This window comes from Ambystoma mexicanum, chromosome 10 (genome assembly GCF_040938575.1).
Source record: "Ambystoma mexicanum isolate Mex_15411 chromosome 10, UKY_AmexF1_1, whole genome shotgun sequence".
NCBI classification, from domain to species: Eukaryota; Metazoa; Chordata; class Amphibia; order Caudata; family Ambystomatidae; genus Ambystoma; species Ambystoma mexicanum.
The window spans coordinates 1,647,974,337-1,647,990,152 of record NC_090932.1 but is presented as its reverse complement, the minus strand read 5'-3'; the positions used below and the strand labels follow the sequence as shown (position 1 = coordinate 1,647,990,152).

Genomic DNA, 15,816 nt, shown 5'->3' with positions numbered 1-15,816 from the left:
ATTTATTCAGTGTACTTCCTTGTACCCAAAAAGGACTTAACCATGCGCCCTGTATTAGATCTGCGCCCAGCGAACATTTTTGTCAAACCCCAAAAGTTTCGTATGGTGACCTTACAGGAGGTAATCCCACGGTTATCACAAGGGGATTACATGACAACACTGGACATGAAAGATGCATACTTTCATATTTTAATGTTGACATCGCACAGAAAATACCTCAGGTTCAAAATAGAGGACAAACACTACCAGTTCAGAGTACTACCCTTCGGGATAGCATCTGCACCAAGGGTATTCACAAAAGTACTGGCAGTGGCAGCGGCCCACCTGCGCAGATTATCCATCCCTCCAACGAGAGGGTCCTAAACATGCTGTTTCAAATTCCCCATTATGTAGCAGGCCGAGAGGTGACGGTACGCAAAGCAATGCGCTTGCTAGGGATGATGGCGTCATGTATTTATTTGGTACCTCACGCGCGCCTGCGCATGCGCCCAATGCAAGAGTGGCTCTACAGCCAGTGGTGTCAGGCCAGCGGACAATGGGACGATCTAGTGGTGGTCTCGCAGGCCTTGGTTCTCTCGCTACGGTGGTGGACAAAAGAAAACCTGTTATTAGGGAAAACTTTTGCCACACCCGCAGTGGAAGCCACTCTAACCACAGACGCATCCCTTACAGGATGGGGGGCTCACCTATCCCATCAAACGGCACACGGAGTGTGGACTCCGAATTTAGCATCCAAGCATATAAACCTGCTGGAACTACTAGCGGTGTTCAAAGCACTGAAAGCCTTTCAGGAACACTTACAAGGAAAGACAGTGATGGTCCTCACAGACAGCACCACAGCCATGTACTACCTCAACAAGCAAGGGGGCACTCACTCTCCAGGACTGTCCAAGCTGTCCCAGAATATATGGAAGTGGGCTCTCAAACACAACATGTTCCTACTAGCACAACATGTACCAGGGGAACTCAATCTGCTAGCAGACAAACTCAGCAGAGACTTCCCCCTGCCCGAAGAGTACGAATGGCAATTGCACGAAGACATCGTCTTAGACATCTTCACGCAATGGGGATTCCCGGATATAGACCTGTTCGCAACCCTGGAGAACTCACAATGCCAAAGTTACGCCTCCAGGTACCCCCAGAACCAGTCCAAGGGGAACGGTCTGTCGATTCAATGGTCAGGGAAATTTGTTTACGCCTTTCCCCCGACTCCCCTTCTCAACAAAGTGGTGCACAAGATGCACCAGGAGCAGGTTACCATGATACTAGTGGCCCCAATGTGGGCACGGCAACCTTGGTTCGCTCACTTGATGGAGATGTCCCTATCTCCCCCAGTGAAACTTCCCTGCCCGTACAACATGCTGTCACAAGACAAGGGCAGGACACTGCATCCATGCCCTCAGACCATGAACTTAGCAGCCTGGCTCCTGAGATCATAGAATTTGGACATTTACAACTCCCACAGAGATGTATGGACATCCTCAGGGAAGCCAGAAAACCTAATACTCGACACTGCTATTCTAGCAAATGGAAAAGATTCGTTATCTGGTGTAGAGGTACTAGCATCAACCCAGTTGACTGCTCTCCTACTAACATTATTCTATACTTGACCCATTTACTGGACTCAGGTTTAGTGTTCAATTCCATTAAAGTCCACCTAGCGGCACTTTCTGCATACACCACTTCCCAACTTAAAGTGTCGTGGTGGAAGATACCAGTTATCAAAGCCTTCATGGAGGGGGTAAAGAGGATACACCCTCCGATAGCTAACCCAGCTCCCGGATGGGACTTAAATGTGGTACTTTCCAGACTCATGGGCCCTCCCTTCGAACCCATGCACAAGGCAACTCTTAAAGATATCACCCTTAAGACTGCTTTCCTAATAGCTATCACCTCCATTAGGAGAGTAAGTGAACTACAGGCTCTTTCTGTACTAGACCCCTTCGTAACAGTTCACAAAAATAAAGTGGTTCTACGCACACACCCAAGGTTTGCACCTAAATTCATCTCGAAATTTCATGTAAACCAAACTATAGAACTACCAACGTTCTTTCAAAACCCTTCCAGCTCGGGAGAAAAAAGTCTGCATACACTAGATGTACGCAGAGCTGTCATGTTCTACATGGAAAGAACCAGACCACTGAGAAAGACTAATCAGTTCTTTGTCTCGGTGGCAGCAGGAAGAGAAGGAGATGCGGTCTCAAAATCCACTATATCTAGATGGATTGTTCAATGCATCACTCTCTGTTACACTCTTGCTAAGAGAGAACTACCCTTCAAGCCAAGAGCACATTCCACTCGAGGCACTGGGGCTTCCATAGCATTCATTGCAAATGTTCCCCTTGAGTCCATCTGCAAAGCGGCTACCTGGAGTTCTGTGCACACCTTTACAAAACACTACTGTCTAGATGCACACTCTAGATCTGACTCCCAGGTGGGACAGGCAGTATTAAGACATCTTTTCTCTACTGTTCCTTCTCATAACCCACCGCCAACTCCGGGTACTGCTCGCTAGTCTATGCACAGCATGTGATTCTAAGCAGATTAACAAACATCAGAAGACAATGCATTACTTACCGTAAAAGCATTTCTGATGGTTGTATCTGCTTAGATTCACATGCGCCCACCCTTCCTCCCCGCTCGGATGGAAGGAACATAGACTTCCTTTATATCTCTCTTTTCTGTACTCACTCACGTCTATAAGGCTCCCTCAGGGCAGAAAAATACAAACAGAGGGACCTCGACGCGTGAGGGATTGTGGGTACAACGCACGTCACTATAGGGATAGTGTTACAGACACGCCTTGTCGACGTTCCCTTTTCGACTACGAAAAACAAAATGCAATACTCCGCAGTGACCACTGGATGTCGGACCTATGCACAGCATGTGAATCTAAGCAGATACAACCATCAGAAATGCTTTTACGGTAAGTAATGCATTGTCATACACACACACACACACACACACACACACACACACACACACACACACACACACACACACACACACACACACACACACACACACACACACACACACACACACACACACACACACACACACACACACACACACACACACACACACACACACACACACACACACACACACACACACACACACACACACACACACACACACACACACACACACACACACACACACACACACACACACACACACACCCCCCCCCCCCCCCCACACCACACACACACACACACACCCCCCCCCCCCCCCACACACCACACACACACACACACACCCCCCCCCCCCACACCACACCCCCCCCCCCCCACACACACACACACACACCCCCCCCCCACACCACACACACACACCCCCCCCCCCCACACCACACACACACACACACCCCCCCCCCCCCCCCACACCACACACACACACACCCCCCCCCCACACCACACACACACACACACACACCCCCCCCCCACACCACACACCACACACACACACACACACACACACACCTTGGTGCATCGCCGCAATCTGTTCACTACATATAGCCAGCCTTTATGATTAGTTTAATTGCGTTTCCAGCATCTGTACAATTATAAAAAGGTTTGCATTTTCTTCCGTGCTCTTCACGCGTGTAATCTTCATTTTAAGCTTAAAAGGTATTGTTCCTTTACTTTGTCACCTTGAGCTCCGGTGACCGAGGTAAGTGTAGCCCTCCAAGGACCCTACTGGGCCTTGATTAATCCTGCCTGACCACCTGTATGTGCCGCTGGCTTCAGGCGTTCCCCACTCCCCCCTCCTGCCTCCCATCCCCTGTTTGGCTCTGTTAGTGATCTTAACTGACCCTGCCAAGTCAGCCCTCTGCCCGGCAGCATCTGCGGCTAAGGGCCCCAAGCCAAAGGGCGGGTCCCACAGAGGCAGTTCCATATCGTGTCTGCTGGTGTCCGCAGGGGAAGCCAGTGGCCAGCCGTCAACCAGCAGCTACAATCAAGGTAGGAGTGGTCAGGGTGAAGGATGCAGCATTCACTCTACCCTGGAACCCATACCACTTAGCAAACTAACTTACATGCCGACAGCATAGTAATTATTAGCATGCGTCGTACATCAGACAATTGCCTCCCTCCCTGTTCAGTACATGTTGTACCTACTGCATTGTGTTGAGACATGGGCCTCTCCCACTATCCAGGACTCTAATCTAGGGGAAGCCTCCAATTCTGTTTAGTATTTGGTATACTTTCTGCTTTGCATTTTGTAACCTAGGCTTCTCTCCCACTATACAGGACTCTCAAATCTAGGGGTAGCATCTGGTCCAAATGACCTACACGACCAAATTACAGAAAATAGATACTACTAAATGTCCTACTGACTAAATGTTTGTAGGACATTTTGTAGTATCTATATGCAGGTGTAGGTATTTTTTCTTTTTTGGGGTCGGACAGCTGTGGGGTATCCCCCGCAACACCACACTCACTATACAGTATAGTGAGCAGGGGTTGGGGGGCACACCGCCGCAGCTGTTACAACAAAAAAGAAGAAAAGAGAAAAATGACCCTGCAGCGCCGGTTCCCGATCACGGAAGTGAAAGGGAACTGGCGTTGCAGGGACCAGCAAGATGGAAGGAAAGGTAAGTAGGGGGTAGGTGTGGGAGGGGGTTGGGGTTTCTGTGGATTTGGGGTTTTACCTTGTATGACCGAATGGAAAATGTACAAACAATTTTGCATTATGTACATCTCATTCGTTCATTTCCGTCGCAAACTTTTCATTCGTGGTAAAAACTGTAGCAATGAAATCCGCACATACAAGTATCCAAGTAACACTTACACTAAAGGTTTTCTTGTAAGATAATGAACTGTCAGTTTTAAATAAGCCTTCTTTTAAATAGGGCAATATGCTACAATAAAAATACACTTTCTCAGAATCAATATAAGCAAGTAGATATCCATTAGAGATACTTCATGCGCACTTCCTACACCCTGAGGTGACTTCAATTACTAGGACAGTTTTGGCATTTAATTTCACTTTTTGTACTTGGTAAAATTCTGAGGTTGTGGAAAAGGTTAACAGGTTCTCGGTGCATGTGAGCACTTTCCAATCTCCCAATGAAGTCTAGATTAGATCTTTGCCAGCAATACAATTTAGGCTTATGCACCACCTATGAGGGACAGTTAGAATCAAAGTCAATGGTTCAGAAGGATCAAAGTGATCCGAACGCGGCTGATTTTGCCACGGTCGGAATGTTCGCATGAGAAAGGTGCGAACTACCAAAAGCTTGCACCTTTCTCATGCGAACACACGTACATACGGGGGCTGCAGGGGTTTCCCCCGCTCACTATACTGTAAAGTTTCTGGGGACGCCCCCGCAGTTTTAACATTTATTTTTTATTTTACCTGCAATGTTCCCACCAAAGGTTTGACCTTTTGGTGGTAGCATTTTTAGAACTTTTGGTTCTTGCGGACCTTTGCCGGTCAAAAAGTACAATTCCGTTCAGAAGAGTCTGCAGGGAGCCAGGACAGCCAAAGTCAATTTGAACAATGTCGGTGGAGCTGAGGCACTTTAGGTAGCACAACTTCGTGCACACAGTTTAGAGAGTTTGTAAAGGAATCACTGTTGGGCCACATCCTGTTATGTTAGGCTTGTGAAAGACGGAGCTGAGATCAACTCTACAAAGAGCAGCTACTGCAAGTCTCAAGTGAGATGATGCACACTACAGACACAATAGGTAAGTACCCCTTTAGTCAAGACAGTACCATAGGTTTGTAGATGATGATCCAGCTGGCTTCTGTTCTGGATGCAGTCTTGCAGATCCTGGGTTTCTGGGCTTTCGTTGTGGCGACAAGAGAGAGGGCGTCTGGAAGACCACTGCACTGCAATTTGAAGGTCGTTGGCGACTATGGGCTCTTTTCAATTCAGAGGAACTTCGTGTTTCAGCTACTGCCAAATAGCACCACCGTGGATCTTGGACACTTGATGGGCTGCCCTTGCTTCTGGAGTCCAGCACTCAGGTGAGGTGACTCTGGTTTGGGTTGTCCTGCTTTGGGAGGGTCTCCGGATCTTCCTAGAGCTCTGGTCCGGCTTAAAGACGATGCACGTGACTACGGATTTCTCGACCCCTGGCACTCGGTTCCAGCAGCAGCAAAGAAGTACAGCCAGTTGGGGAAGGTCCTCCAGCAAAGTTTGTCTTGGGGATAGTTGGTCCCACTAACCCAAGGGAAGAAGTTGTCTGTTCCGGGTCTTCTCTAGTCGATTCAGAGTTGGAGCATTGGCACTGCAGCAGGGCTTCACCGGACAGTTCAGCGGTCCAGGAGGGTTCAGCAACCGTCTCTTCCAGATGCCTTCGCCGGGTGTTTCGTCCAGTGGTCGACTCTGCCTTCAGTTCAAGAAACCTCGCCTTTCATGCAGGTTTTTCCTATGTATGCACAGCCTAGGTTACCAAGGGAGACTATGGACAGGGAGTTTCGGGCACCTCCCTCGCTTCCTGCCCTGCCAGACACAATGGAGCCAGAGGCGGGTTCCAGCACTGAAGCCCGCCAGAGGCAAAACGAGCAAAAGGGTTACACCTGGTTTGGCGCACAGAGTAAAACCCAAGAAAGACCTCCCAAGCAAGAAATGGTGAGAAGGTTTTTTTTTTAAAACCTCAAGAGAAATCCAAAGGACTTCTCTGTGACACTGCACTGAAGGTGCTGTGTCACAATACAAATGTAGATGCCTGTGGAGTTAGTCAGACTCCAAAAACAGAGTACAAATCAGATCAAAAATACTTGTGAGAAAAAGGTATCTCACCCCAGGATTAAAATTAAAAGTCCTAAAGTCCAGCAAAAAAAGCTGAGAGTTTCTAAGGTTAATGGGAATTAGCATAGGGTGCTGTGTGCTGGTCCCGCAAAGGAAAAGGTAAGTAAGACAGGGTTCATCTTACTATTTTTGGGAACTGTAGTTCACCCAAGAAAATGTCATTAAGCCGTGAAGTCCAAGGGACGTCTGAGTGTCACTGCACCCAAGGTGCTGTGTGTTGCTATGCAAAAAGCAGGTGCCTAGGAGTTTGTCAGACTCCATAAAACAGTAAAACGCAAAAATCCCAGTCAGGAAAAATAAATGAGGAAGTGAGGAAAAGGTCCAACTCACTCGGGAGCAAGAAAATCACAAGCCCCAAGTCCAGCAAAAGAGCTGGGGGTCTCTAAGGTTGAAGGGGAATTGGCACAGAAAAGAAAATTCTCCCTAACCTACATCCCTATGCCAAATAGACCATGATGGCAAACAGCGCGCTGCTCTTTGGACTCCATGGAAGGATGGGTTTGGACACTAGCACACACATTCCTTGTGCCAGCCATCCACCCAGTCACCCTTCCATTCCCTGGCAGGCATCACCACCCGTCCCATGGCGCCTGGACACATTTACATGTCATATGCACCATCTATCCAAAAGCATGTGCCTCCCATCCACCCCCACCACGGCACATGCAACCCACACCACCTGACATGCACCCCACCGCCCCATCTGTCCATCCCCTTGCACGTGCCACCAATCCATCTCCCGGCACGCAACAATATACCCTGGCACGCGCCACTCATCCATCCATTCCCGGCACGCGCCCAATCCACCTCACACCATCTTGCAACAGTTCATCCATGAATGATGGTGACTTGGTGCAGTGGACGGCTAATGGTCTTTACAGTATTTAAACACTAATCCATTGCTCTCCATTAAAAAAACATCTGGTACTAATACAGAAATTTTGTTACATGCATACATTCAAGATGCATTTTATTGTCAAACTGCAAAGATGCTGCTCGGGAAAAGAGATCTTATTCTTAAATGGAAGTATTCCAAGAAATGTCCTGCTGCCAAAAGTGCATAATTTGTAAATGCACAATATTTGTAATCCTGCACCCCTCATTGCACTGTGACTTAAGATATGGTGCTTGTGTAGATTGTTTCTTTGCTAATCATTTTCTTACACTCATTGTCCTTGTCTGTGTTTTTAAACAGCCTACAGCAGTGAAAACCCCTTCTGAAACGTGCAAGCCCATTCAGCGGTCTGTGCCTCTTTCTTTGCCTGCTGCTACTGTCCCTCCACCTGGCATGGTAAACGTAACGCCACCTCCTGCTCATCCTTTGCCTACAAAGAGAATCTCTCCAGCCACCAGCAAGTCTCTTTCACCAGTAGCAAACCGGTCACCTGGTTCTGCTGGTCCTTCATCTCAGAAAAGCCTGAGCCCTTGCCAAAGTGTACCAACGCAACCCCAGGAGAGCAAAATGACGGAGCAACTAACACTGGTAAGGCTCCAAACAACTGCCCAAGAGAGTAGCCCCAATTTAGGAACCATGTACCCCACAGTGGAGCTCTGTCAAAGTGAGGTTGGGTATTTACAAAACACTTGATTTAGCAGTCAAATGAGTACTATTAATGCTTTGAACATTACACAGCTGTCCATAATGCACTGGCAGTGCTCTCTACCTTCATGTAGATTTCAGTGTTGTTTGTATAAGATTGGTCACATTTGGCAGTTTCTTATAATTCAATTTTGCTTTAGTATTCAAAACCCAGAACTTGTCAAGTCTTATATTGACGGGGTCTTGGCATTGCAGTATAGGTTTCATGTATGTTGGCAGGCTGACAGTGGCCCCCATCTGTCTCAGGTCATTGGTGGTAAAGTGGTTTTTGGGCAGTTCAATAAACTGTGAGGGCAAGAACCAATAGCCAATTGGAATACGGAATTGCAGTTCCTCTTGTCTGCCAGTGATCCCTTATGTTTGTCTGTCTGTTAAGAAAGCAGGTGATCCGTAGTGCACAAAATCCTTTTTATTCAACTCAGGCGGCCATTCTGTTTCAAATTGTGCTTTTGGGATTCAGTGGGATTCAACTGTTAGACCCTAATAGGCTTGGAATTGGTAGCTCTCAAAGTGTTGGCACATTTTCTTGAACACTGCCTGTAAAGTGTTGATACTCACTACAAGGTTTGTTAAGACTTTGCCATCTGAATATCTTAATGCCATTGAAGACTGTTCAGAAGGATTTCTAGAATCTGACCAGGTTTTCAGAACTGATTTTCTATACTCATGCTGGGGGAGCTGTAGCCAAATCAGTTCAGATAGCAGTGATGGGCCAGGCTAGGCAAGGCAAGTTCATCAGAGGTGGTGAGACTGTAAAGGGTCCACAATGAGGTCTCACAATGGGAACAACAGATTACACTTAAACAGGATGCATAAAAATAGAATTATTTATTGGCCAAAACACACTAGAAAAATTACTACTAGCAATTAGTTATCGTACAACACTGGTAAAAATATACATTTATACATTAACTTATTAAAAGGGCATAATATTCAACAAACTCCTGCAAAGGAAAGATAAGATTATATTATGCACTTCTGATGCTTGTTAATCTGCTTAGAATCACATGCTGTGCATATGGTCCGACATCCAGTGGTAACCGCAGAGTATTACATCTTGTCTTTTGAGGATCGAATGGGGACGTCGGCATAGGCGTGTCTGTAACACTATCCCTACCGTGACGTGTACTGTATCAAAATCCCTCACGCACTGAGGTCCCTCAGATTGTTTTTTTCCACCCAGATTACTGGTCGCCCTAATGCAGAGCCTTTACATAGAGATAGCGTTATTGTCCTATTTTTAGACTTTGTTGTTATTCCCGTTAAGTCACTGACAGTTGAATCTTGTGAAACAACGCCATCGACTGCTGCAGACTTTCGACACCTGTTGATCCGTGTGGTGCTGTCGGCCACGTGGCCTGGCCTTCTGGCCGGCCTATACAGTAGGTAGAGTGGGGATCGGGTTGGCCATATTCTTTACAAGTATGCCTTTCCTCTTTCACCCTCTCTGCTCCCTGGGTTTTGTCATTGCTGTACCGGTCTTTTGCTATGGAAAAGACACCATTTAGATTTTGTCCCTCGTGTAGGGCCAAACATCTGTGGAAAGACTAGCACTCTCGGTGCAACAATGGTCTTTCCCTCGACCACAACGAAGCGAGTTGCGCAGCCTGTAAACTCCTGCACCCTAAAACGCTTAAGGAGCGCCGCTTGAAGCGGTGGCCGGCCTACGGCATGTTGCAGGCTGAATGTTCGAGCCGCCGCCCACCCACCCCCCGTTGCAACCGCCGAAAGTGATGGGGGTGAGTAGGGGGGATAGGGGGGGGAAGGGGGGGCAGACTATCGATGACCAGGCCTCTGTGTCGAACATGATTGACCTAACGGAGGACTGCTCTTGGTCCGCGACACCCGTTCCCTACCCCACCAAGCCTGATGCGGGTCACGCTATGGAGAAAACACCCGGTGACAGGGGCACACACGATCATAACATCAAACGCACAACCCAAGGTTCTGCTTTGGCTGCACTGTCGAAGCGTACCAAAGTGCCAACGGAACCGTCAAACTTCGGTATCCTCTGATTGGCAGCCTTCCCTGCAACCGCAGCGGCGGTCTGCGACTTAGCAATCCAATGTAAAGGGCGTGAACACTAAACACACGGCTATCAAGGTGGTCCAGGAGGACACACGGTCACTGCTTAAGACCCCGGTGGCGCAGAAATGTACCACTCTGCCGGTAGACCGCCCAGATTCACAGACTGAACGAATGGTCGAAGGAGGCAGCAAAGCACAAAGAACGGCCTAGAGACGTGCGGAAAGACATGCCACAGCGCCCCGAACCCGCAAGGACTACGCTCAGTCCTGTGCCTTTTTGAGGCACTATAGGGGACAAATCTCGAAGTCACAGGGAAGATGAACCCTTTCCTCCCCTGGACCCTTCTGGTTCATCCTCATGGACCAGGGAGAAATGTGAGGGATGTATGGACAGATTAGAAAAAATGTCTTATTCTGAGAAGCTTGCTCCCAAGAGGCCTCGAAGAACTTCCTTCTACGCCTGTATCCAAGTTTCAAAGGACCTTGGAGGATCCACATGAGTATACCTGTGTCCTCACAGATTTTATGGACACACATGATCAGGATGAGGATGCCACCTTTCTGGAAAACTACAATGTTTATGATCAGACTGGTTTTATGGACGATTGGGAAGACAGTCGTCGGGTTGATGCTCAACCTCCCCTGCTCACACCCAGGACCCCGATGCCCTGTGCATAGATCACCCCCCCCCACTCCGGCTCGCCAAGCCTCCCCAGTGGATGATCAAATGGCGTTCAACGCCATCTTGAAGAAGGCATCTGACCATTTTCAGATCACCACTCAAACTTTACCAGATTCAGGTTTCGTGGAGGATATACTCAAAAGAAAAATCAGCCAGGCCATCCCTTTGTTGAACTCGATCAAGAGGAGATTGGCACCTTCCTTGTTGACGCCAGCTCAAACCAGGGCGGTGAACCCTAGGGTGGAGAAGTTGTTTCGTCCTTCTCCGACCGACCCTGCTTACATCAAGGGATATGCCACTCCAAATTCTTTAGTGGTTACCACTATTAGAAAACGGGCTGGTGTTTGCCTGTCTACAGGAGAGGCACCACCCGATAAGGAGTCAGAGACTATATGCACTGAGAAAGAGGGTCACAACTGTTGCTTAGTTTTTCACCCATATAGCCAATAACACCACTCTATTGGCCAGCTATACAGACATCCAGTGGAACCTTCTGCAAGAAGGCCTTCAGGAAGTGCCTGAACCTACACGGACCAAGTTGCTTGCCATCGTTTCGGAAGGCAAGCAAGTCAACCAGAATGTGCTCAAAAATACTCTGAACGCTGCCAAGACAGAAGTAAGAATCCTGGCACAAGGTACCTTGCTCAAGCGACATGCATGGCTGAGGAACTTCCGTTTCAAGCCGGAGACCCAAGCAGCGCTGATAAACAAACCCATTGAGGCGACCAACATGTTTGGCAAGGCATTGGACGATGCTCTTGAAACAGTGAAGAAAGAACATGAGACACTCAAGTCCCTTCCACAGAGGGGAAGCGGCTCCCGCTGGTCCTTTCATGGGCAATCTCGTTTTCCCCCAAACCAGTATAATGCAGGAAACAACTAGAAATCGGGACAAGGGTCTTATACCTCCACCACTTATCCGCCCAGAGGAAGTGGCGTGGGAAAGGTAGAGGACGAGGCTCCAACCCCAGAGGCACCCCGGCCTTTGGTCAGAAATGACCTGCAAATCTAGGTCCCCTCCCATGCCTCCCGGGTCGAGGGGGGCGTAAAAAGAGCTTTCCTTACTGCATGGGAGGTGATAACAGACCAGTGGGTACTCAAGATGGTTGCCCACGGGTACTGCATAGAATTTGCCTGACCACCCCAATTCAAACCAAAATCAAGATGCCTGACGCCAGACCACCTGTGTCTCCTACTCCAAGAGGCGCAGACCCTTCTGGGAAAGGGCACCATAGAAGTTGTCCCTATTCTATAGGTAAACAAGGGTATTTATTCAGTGTACTTCCTTGTACCCAAAAAGGATCTCACCATGCACACTGTGCTAGACTTGCGCCCAGCGAACAAGTTTGTCAAACCTCAAAGGTTTCGTATGGTCACTTTACAGGAATTAATCCCGCTGTTGAAACAGGGTGATTACATGGCAACCCTGGACATGAAAGATGCCTACTTTTCATATTTTAATGTTGACAGCACACAGAAAATACCCAAGGTTCATGATAGATGACAAGCACTATCAGTCCTGATCTTGACAGACGGCACCACAGCCATGTACTACCTGAACAAACAAGGGGGCACTCGCTCTCCAGGGCTATCTAAGGTGTCCCAAAACATTTAAAAATGGGCTCTCACATACAGGATGTTCCTGTTCTCCCAACACGTTCCAGGGGAACTCAATGGCAGACGTGCTCAGCAGAGATTTCCCATTGCCCGTAGAGTACGACTGGCGATTACACAAAGACATTGTCTCTAACGTTTTCGCGGAATGGGGCTTCCCAGAGATCTACTTGCTTGCAACTCTGGAGAACGCTCAATGCCAATACTGCACCTCCAGGTACCCACAGAATTGCTCCAAGGGGGAATGGGCTCTGGATATCATGGTCAGGGAAATTATTTATGCCCCCTCGAATCCCTTACTCAACAAGATCGTGCACAAGATGCACCAGTCACCATGGCATTGGTGGCCCCCATGTGGGCCTGCCAACCCTGGTTCTCATCTGTTGGAGATGTCACTCTCCCCTCCTATGAAACTGCCCTGCCCGTACAACATGTTATCTCAGGACAGGGGAGAAACCCGGATTCCCCTGCTCAACAGTAAAGTGCACAAGATGCACCAAGAGCCAGTCGGGAAGATTCTGGTGGCCCTGATGCAGGTCTGCCAAACTTGGTTCTCCCTTCTCATGGCAATGTAAGTGTTGGGGAGAATTCTAATTTCTGTGCTAATTCCCTTCATAACCTTATAACCTTAGAGACCCCCAGCTCTTTTGCTGGACTTTAGGACTTTTTCATTTGTGTCCTGGAGTGAGTGACATTTTTCTCATTCTCATGTATTTTTATCTAATTTGGATTCTGTATTCTTTGTTTTTGGAGTCTGACAAACTCCATAGGCGTCTACTTTTTTTGTGGTGACACACAGCACCTTCAGTGCAGTGTCTCGGAGAAATCTGTGAAGTGAACATTGCTTTCCTGACCCTGTTTTCTATGCGACAAAGGAGCTCCGAAGAAGTCTCTGCCTTCCCTTATGCTGGTGGGAACAACCGGGCCTAAGACTAACTTGAAACAAACCATCTCCTGAGGTCCTAGGAGTTTCCAGAGCTGCGGAACCCCAATACCAGGAGACCTGCTACCCGTTTTGAGTACATCATCGTAGAGAGGCTGAATCCGTCCAAATCTGTGCCAAGCCCATAAGCACACTCCAGAGATCCGATCCAACTCGCCCAGACCCCCTCCCCACAATGTGGGACTGCAGGAAGCGAATATTGACTGGCCAATCCGTGTCCTTTGTTGGTGCTGCTGAAAAGGTCCCAAACCTGCAGTGTGAACCAAGAAGTTGCTGAAAGTTGTGCCACAGGTCCTCCCCCTTCGAGGCTTCTGCTGGAAGACTATGTTCATTGTCCTGCCTTTCGTCACCAGACCTAAGAATCCAGAGGTCAGGTCCAGAGCCGTCACATCGCAGAGGAGCCAACACAAAAACTTTCTTCAAACTCGAGGTACTGTGGGGGGAAAAAGGTATAGCTTACCTGATTCTGAGAAGTCGCTGGAGTGCACCTAGAGGTGACGGGGCTACCCTCGCTCATCTCTGACCCAAGCTGCTGCTTGTGTACCCTTTATGAGTCTGTTTTTTACGTCCGCCTTAGTTGTTAACTTGTACTTAAATTACTTTAGACACTGGGAGAAATCCGCAGGAACTCTTCATTATTCGCTGTTTGTTAACACTTCAAGCCCTCTCCGAACTGCGTTTAGCTAGGGTTGCGTTTTTGTTCTCAAAAGACATGCCAGGCGAAGAAACAGTCTCTAGAACCTTGAACTAAGCTCATGTTGCATTAACAACTTATTTTCCTCCCTTTAAGTGACTTTTCTATGTATTTGCAGAGTAAATGCTTTACAGTTTAACCTGTTGAAAACCACATGAGTGCGCAATTACCGCGATTGATACGATAACCTTGTCCTTTTCCTTACAGTGCTTCTGGCACACTTATTTTACCCTTGCACCTTTCTTTTACTTTTGGGTTACTTGCACCCTTCTATTCACCTTTGGGCCTTTCCTTGAAACATTACTGTCTTCCTTTTGGCTAAGGCAATGCTTGTGTTTCAAGTATTCTTCAAATGGATTGTCCTCCCACATATTCCTCATCTTATGATATTCGTATCCTGCCAGCTTCGCTGCTTCGGAAAAAGAATTCTCGGCAGAGGGCGCTGTGCACAAGGCCGTGGCATCGATGTCTGTCGACAGGCTCCATACCGTGTCGACGTCACAATCAGTATAAATGGCTTGTGCCGCGCCTGTTGGCTTCAGTTCCGTTTTTCTGGTTGCTTCACTCTCGAACGGCGCGCTTCGAAATTTTCTTCTGAAAATGTCGTCTTCTACCCCTTCTACTCCGAAGATGGGGTTAAAAAAATGTTTTGAGGGGATTGGGTCCTCCGACGTATTCCATTTCTATGACGGGTAATGTCCACAGCTGTGCTGCTTCGTAAAATCTTTGGCTCCTGCGTCGATGACGTCGATGCGCCATCCCCGAGGACCTCCTCCGACGGCCGAAGTCACCCGATGTGATAAGTAGGACGCACGACGCCTATAGCCTCAGTTTTTCCGCGAACGTGTTTGCTTCGTGAATCTCGGTACGCCTCGACTCGTTGGAGTTACTGTTTGCTTTCTCGGTTCGTTGAACCTGTTCGGTTGTTTGTGCCGATGTCTTTCGCATCTTCGACCCCGCGTCCTGGCTTCAAGAACTGCGGGGACTGTGGGTCCAAGATGTCGGTCACGGACTCGCACGACGTCTGCCTCTGGTGCCTCGGGGAGGCCCACGATACGGACGACTGTGTCGACTGCCAGTCGCTCACTGCGAAGGCCGTGCGAGAACGCAAGAAGAAACTGTCGGTAGGTCGGGTGTCTAAGCCTCGGAAGTCTGTCTGTGGGGCTTTTGACCGATGACTCGAGGGGTGAGTCTCCTCGTCGTCGGAAGTCCGGTGGGACTCCTTCCAGGAGTCTGTCTCGCCACTCCTCCGCCTCTTCTAGGCATTCCAGGAAGCGTCGGCATAGGTCGCCTTCCCCGTCCTCTTCCGAGGACTCCGCCCGTCGGCGGGTCGCTTATCCCTCCATGCAAGCGACACCGGAGGAATGGGCTTCCTTCGGGAAACAGATGCTAGCGATTCTGGAATCGCAGGGCACCGGTCCGTCTCCGCCTCTGAGTGGGGTCGGTCGGCACTGGTCGAGAGACGCCGCCCGCACGCCTTCGGGCTCGGGTGG

The 15,816-nt window shown here is 48.7% G+C and overlaps 1 protein-coding gene across 6 annotated transcripts in view; it reads left to right on the top strand.

Moving 5' to 3' along the window:
- Nucleotides 1-15,816, top strand: part of EP400 (E1A binding protein p400) — a 1,542,855-nt gene that overhangs the window by 205,379 nt on the left and 1,321,660 nt on the right. For all 6 annotated transcript variants that reach the window (XM_069620067.1, XM_069620064.1, XM_069620063.1 and 3 more), the window contains one exon: nucleotides 7,959-8,246. In XM_069620067.1, the coding sequence (XP_069476168.1) occupies nucleotides 7,959-8,246 (288 nt within the window). The remainder of the gene's footprint in view (nucleotides 1-7,958; nucleotides 8,247-15,816) is intronic.